General features: G+C 51.0%; 1 protein-coding gene across 1 annotated transcript in view; it reads left to right on the top strand.

Annotated features, from left to right (window-relative positions):
* The first annotated feature begins 2,935 nt into the window (after positions 1–2,935).
* Positions 2,936–6,000, top strand: part of SRRM4 (serine/arginine repetitive matrix 4) — a 149,089-nt gene continuing 146,024 nt past the window's right edge. Inside the window, exon 1 of the mRNA XM_004430125.3 lies at positions 2,936–3,066. Within this exon, the coding sequence (XP_004430182.1) occupies positions 2,936–3,066 (131 nt within the window). The remainder of the gene's footprint in view (positions 3,067–6,000) is intronic.

Here is a 6,000-nt window from a genome sequence, read left to right as displayed (position 1 = left end):
GCACTCTTTCTGGGACAAGACCCCAGAATACTTCTCAACACACATTCTTTAGAGAGCCACCACTAATTGGTTGGAATTGGCATTCCAGACTTGATAAGGTGGAAAGGGGGACAAATTTTAGGCAATGGTGACACAGAAGGTGAATTAGACTGTGTACTCCTTCAGGGAAGGAACCACATCTGGTTTATCATTGGACCCTCCATGCCCAGGACCCCGTCTGACCAAGTTTAGGCATCAATGAATGATTATTAAATGAAATATGGCCTGACTTAAGATAGTGACAGATCATGATTCTAACAGCGTCTGCAATAATAGCTACCATTTAATGGGCATTCGCTATGAACCAGATAATGTGCTAAGTCCTTTACAAGTAATATTCCATTTAGTCCTCACAACGACCATATGAAATGTGCACTAATAACTCCATTTTGCAGATGGTGAAACTGAGGCAGAGGTTAGTAACTAGCCCAAGGTCATCCAGCTAAAAAGTGGCAGTTTTAGTTTTTACACAGTCCCACCCTGGAATGCCTGGTGTCCCAAGGACCCCCATCCTCCAAGCTAAAACAGAAACTGTATTTTTCACAGACTTCTTTGTTCCCTACTGATCACCTTGGGTAAAGTCACTTGACCATCCTACACCTCAACCTCCTCACCTTTAAAAAGGAATAAGAGCAGCTTCCCCTCCCACCTCACCTGGCTGCTGGCTACTGTGCTGGGATTGAAAGAGACAATGCCATGCAAATAGAAACTTGATCAACATTCTAGGAACTTAGGACAGGAACAGGCCGGGAGATGTTGATTGATCTTGTTGGGTAGGATCCCAACTGCCTCTCTGCTGCAGGTGACTCAGGTCAGACCCCAAATGTCATAACTAAGCGTGGTTTTAATATCCCAGGTTACTTAAGGAGCCAGCTCTCAATGGCATTTAAAACCACATTAACTTCAGGATGGGAAATCGGGCCTGAGAGTGATAGCGGAGTGTTGGGTTTTCAGCGGGAGGGAGGGAAGGGGACAGACGGAGTCTAGTCTCCACTTTCCTCCACCTCCTAGCTCCCCAGTACTAACCCCACCTCCTGGCAGGAGCAACCCGCTTTAAGAAGCCGGCAAATGCATCTCTTGCTGTCAACCAGAAGGGGTCACTGCAGAGCGAGCAGCGCTCTCAGGCACTAGCATAAGTGGGCACACAGATACCCAAATTCGTAGACATATCCAAACGTATATGCGCTTCTGGACCCTATACTCGGTTACTCCAGGGTTCTTACTTCCTTCTCCTGCCCCATCTTGTTCTTTCAGTCTTCCTCCTCCCCTTTCTCTCTCATTCCCCTCCTGTCCCTTTCAAAGAGTTTCTCAAGTTCACATTGGCGCGCCGGTACCTTGGACCCCACGGCATGGGTTTATTTCCGCTGTGGCCGAGACACGGTGCCAGGCGCTTGGAGGCCTCTAAGACTTGGTGAGGGCTCCTTCCACGAATTTGCAGCCTGGGGAGTGGGAGCAGAAACGCTGCTGAGATTAAAGAGCTCCAAGGCAGAGATGGGCTGAGGGGTCCCGCAACAATCTTTTTCTTAATGAAAACCCTGGGGTGAAACTAGAAGAATTCTGCCCAGAACCCCTGCGTCTAGGGTTTATTTGTAGTTCTAAACTTTCACTTTCAGAGATTAGGGTTGAACTGGGAGGGGGTAGAAAGGGGAAAGAGAGACCAAAAAGTAACTATCCTCCTGTAATCCTCAGAAATCCCCCTCAAATCCCTCCAGTGAAGCACTTTCTTGTCCAAAACGGACTCCTCTCCCGAGACAAGCTGTGTTAAGAACAGTGGCCGCAGCCAAATTCCCCAGGAGTGGATGGGGTGGGGTGAGGTGGGGGGTACTCTTTCCTTTGGATGGGTTTGGCAGCGAGGACCTTGGGCTGGCAGGCTGTGAGGCACAAAAGAAATCTCTCTTAGAGCGCCGCGTGCACAGATGTAACGCTGCGCCCCTCTGCGGGCGAGGGCCCGGCTCGGCAGATGGCGAGAAGCCGAACTGGTGACGGAGTGTCCATCAAATGGCACTTTCTGGGTGGTGGGGATCTCGCGGCGCCCAGGCGCAAAGAGGAATGCAGAGGATCCTTTTTGCTGGCCTAAGCGGTCCCTCCCAGGGGGCGGGGGGGCAGGTTGGTTTGGGCGGATCGGTTAAGTGTTTTACCTCCCCCCTCAATAGAAGATCCGCTACAAGACTTGCGAAGGGGCTGGGAGGGGAGGCTGCCGGGCCCGGAGGGCACGCAGGGAGGGGTGGAGGGAAGGGCCGCGACGGTGGGGGAGGAGAGCGAGCTGGGAAGCAGGATCTCCTGCCTGGTTCAGCTCGGGGTGCCGGGATTGCTTCTCTGAGGGGTCAGCGCTGCAACTGCGTCGCCACGGGGCCCCGGTGACAGGCGTACGCCCCGCCCTTTCTCCTCCCAGACCTGCGGGCTTTTGTTATGCAGATGGCGGCAGGAGGCTGAGCCGGAGGAGGAGGGAGTTGGCGGGGAGGAGGAGAGACGGAGAGGGGGGAGGAAAGTGCAGCTCGCGCGACCAGCCTCCTCTTCCAACGTCACATTGTGCGAGAGACAAAACCCGGGCGCGCCTGAGCTCACACGCGCACGCACACACAGACGACCCCGTCGCCTCTTCTCTCCCGGCGCTGCCGAGAGAGCCAGCCCTCCCTTCGCTTCCTGGGGCGCGGAGGCTCAGCAGGCTCAGAGCGCAGAGCAGAGCCAACCCAGAAGGCGAAGAAAGCCGGCGGACAAGCCTTCTTCCTCCCCTGCCTGCCCGGGCTGAGGCGCCCCATCCCCCGCCCGGAACCCCGATCTCTCCCACCCCACCCCTCTGGGTTTGACACGGACAGAGCCCGGAGCCGGGTGTGCCCCGGGTTGGAATCCACGTTTCAGCACTTCGGACAGCGCCCCGGCCCCCTTTGGGTTGGCTATGGCGAGCGTTCAGCAAGGCGAGAAGCAGCTCTTTGAGAAGTTCTGGCGAGGAACCTTTAAAGCTGTGGCCACTCCGCGTCCCGAGAGCATCATTGTCGCCAGTATCACGGCCCGCAAGCCCCTGCCAAGGTAATGACCTCCTTCTTAAGAGGGGAGACCCTGATGGTTCCCCTTTCTGGCCTGTGCCCCGGAGCCCTGCGGGGTGGATGCGGGCAGCTGGGCCAGGGCGCCTGTCTTTTGCCGTCACTACTCGGTATCTCCCGCTGGAACATGGGAACTAATTGCTTATATGAGGTGGAGGCTGGAAAGAGTCTTTAGGAGGAGCAGCATTCAGTGGTCGGCTGACCTGGCAGCTGCTATTCAAGAGGTTTTGCTTTCTTAGGGTGGGCCGTGTAGGTGGGATACAACTTGACTGAGAAACTTTTCTTGGTATCACAGAGCTTAGAGGACAGGGGGAAGAACGAATGGTGGATCTGAGGTGGTGATTTTGGGGGTGTTGTACAAGAAGAAAAGATGAGATTTGAACCAGCTCAGGCAGTATTCAGAGATAGTGGCACATTTCTATACTCAGCTCAGAAACTAGCAAGCTCTGAACATTTTCACAAAAGCCCATATGCTGTTCCCTCAAGTACACCCTAAACAGCACCCTCCTCCACACCTTGCTGGCTGCTGCTGCTGAATTCTGTCCTCTCCAGCAACCAAAACCAGGACTCTGAGCTCAAGAGTCAGGGAGCAGCCTTCCAAGATCGTGAAGATGGTCTTGAAAGAGTTTTATTTGGTTTTTCAAAAAGGACCTGATTGTTTGGAACTCAGGGATGAGAACAGATCCTTAGATGGTGGTGGAAAGAGTGTGATGGGGGGAGAATAAGGAAAGAAACGAAAGAAAGGCGGAAAGAAGGAGAAGAGGATGTGGGCTGAGATAGAGAGGAGGTTGGGGAAAACAGAAGCATTCTAAAACAGAGAAAACCCAATTCTTTTCATAAATCATTCAATTTAGAGGAGTTTGAGAATGAAAGGAAGAAGGCTGTGCCCTCTGTCAGGGAAAATCAAGGCAGTCTGAAAACTCATCTTTTGCTGGTGTTGGATGAGTAGTTCAGTGGGAGAAAAAGAAAGAAGTGGACCAGTGGAGATGACTTGGAGGATGTATTAATCCTGGCAGGCTACATTAGGGAATAGATTGAAAACATGTCTGAGAAAGTGCTTCAGACAGGATGCCTGTTCTGGAACAACTGAGTCTGAACTTTCCAGTGGGTGTGGGGTGGATGACAGGGCATCATATCTAAAGAGTCAAACTTAGATTGGAGAACTTTTCCTGTCTGATAGGGACTTCGCTCATACACGTCTTGAGAATAATGGGTGTCCCATGTTAGGAATGGATGGACTAGAAACATGACGGGAACAGCATCAGCAGCAGCCAGCATCTGCAAGTGTTGGGTGGGGATACTCTCTGACACAGGCTGGAGAAGGGGAAAAAAAAACACCAAATGCCATCAAAGTGTTTCTGATGTTTCTCTGCTTGGAAGGAGGTTCTTTGTAGAGAGTTATTTATTTATTTATTTATTGTGAGGAAGATCAGCCCTGAGCTAACATCTGCCAATCCTCCTCTTTTTTGCTGAGGAAGACTGGCCCTGGGCTAACATCCATGCCCATCTTCCTCCACTTTATATGGGACGCTGCCACAGCATGGCTTGCCAAGTGGTGCATCGGTGCTCGCCTGGGATCTGAACCGGCGAACCCACGGGCTGCCGCAGCGGAGCGCGCGCACTTAACCACTTGCGCCACCGGGCTGGCCCCTGTCGAGAGTTTTGACATCAGCAGTTTTATCTTCCTGGGTTTCTGCCATCCATTCCGCCTTTGAAGTACACCTACTGTTGACAAGGCAGGTGCTGTGTTGGCCAAAGAATATGCCCTTGTAGAAGAGACCAAAGGGAATTTCATTGGAAACCAGAAGTGTGGCATTTGGTCCAGAGTCTTCCATATATTTCAGGGGTGCAAAGAGAGGACAGCAGATTCCTGGTGGTATTTTAATTCAGAAAATGCCTAATGTCCACCTGGCTTGGTACCTTCAGCATTTGCCCGTCAGTCTGTTACTGTCCTGCCCTTTTCTTGGTCATATTCGCAATCATATGAATTGCCCACAAAGTCTCCCAACCCTCGTGCTTTCTGTAGCATTATACAAATCCTAATTTAATCCATCTGAGACTCTTATGATAACCAACCCTCCCCACCCAGGTATCACTTCACTCTTAGTGTCTTTTAATGTCCTGGGTCTCCTTTCCCCTGGAAACCACTCCTGAGGTGAAAGTCCAAGCCATAAGCCCCTAATTTATGTCATGCTGGAAGGATCCTCTTCAATACTTCTGTAACAGGCGTGGCTTCTCTGTAAAACAGATTCCAGTTTTATAGCTGTTACTGCTGGTTTGGGGTGGAGAGTGAGCAGGGAGCGTTTGTATTCAACTCTTCAGGAAAGGCTGGGTTTGAGTTGTCTTTTAACAGACTGTCTATAAAACCCACATCATCCCCATTCTCATCCACACCAGCCACATCCAGTGATGGTCAATTTCCACCTCCTTTTCATGTTCAATACTTACTTAAGGGTGAAAGTACCATGTTTCTAAAGCAGAGTTCTTAGGAAGGAAAGAGATGGAGACACTGGTATAGCATGAGCTGGACCCCAGTGGCTTCCTCTAGAGGCAATCTCCGGACTTGGTCTCATCAGAAATGTTGTTTAGTTCCGTGAGTCAAGCCCAGCTCACAGTCAGCAGATCTGCAGGGAGATGGGGGAGGGGGCGGATGAACCACCAGCCTGTCCTGTTGGTTACACACTTAATATTTGTTTATAGATGAGGGCTACCCCCTGAATGAACTTCCCTAGGATATTTTAAGTCTATCTCTGAAGATAATTTAGTGCCAGGATGGAAACTTACATTCAATTTGTTGATTTCGTAGCAATATGCATACATCATCCAACTGCACTCAAAGAAAACCTCCACTAGCCCCCCCTTCTCTCCCCCTCTGTGAGGCATACTTGATGAGGCAATAGCTTTATAATGTATCAAATTG

Source organism: Ceratotherium simum, chromosome 35 (genome assembly GCF_057802395.1).
Source record: "Ceratotherium simum simum isolate JZ-2026a chromosome 35, ASM5780239v1, whole genome shotgun sequence".
Classification (NCBI taxonomy): domain Eukaryota; kingdom Metazoa; phylum Chordata; class Mammalia; order Perissodactyla; family Rhinocerotidae; genus Ceratotherium; species Ceratotherium simum.
Note: the sequence above shows the minus strand (reverse complement) of the source record. Positions and strands in the feature narration are given on the sequence as shown.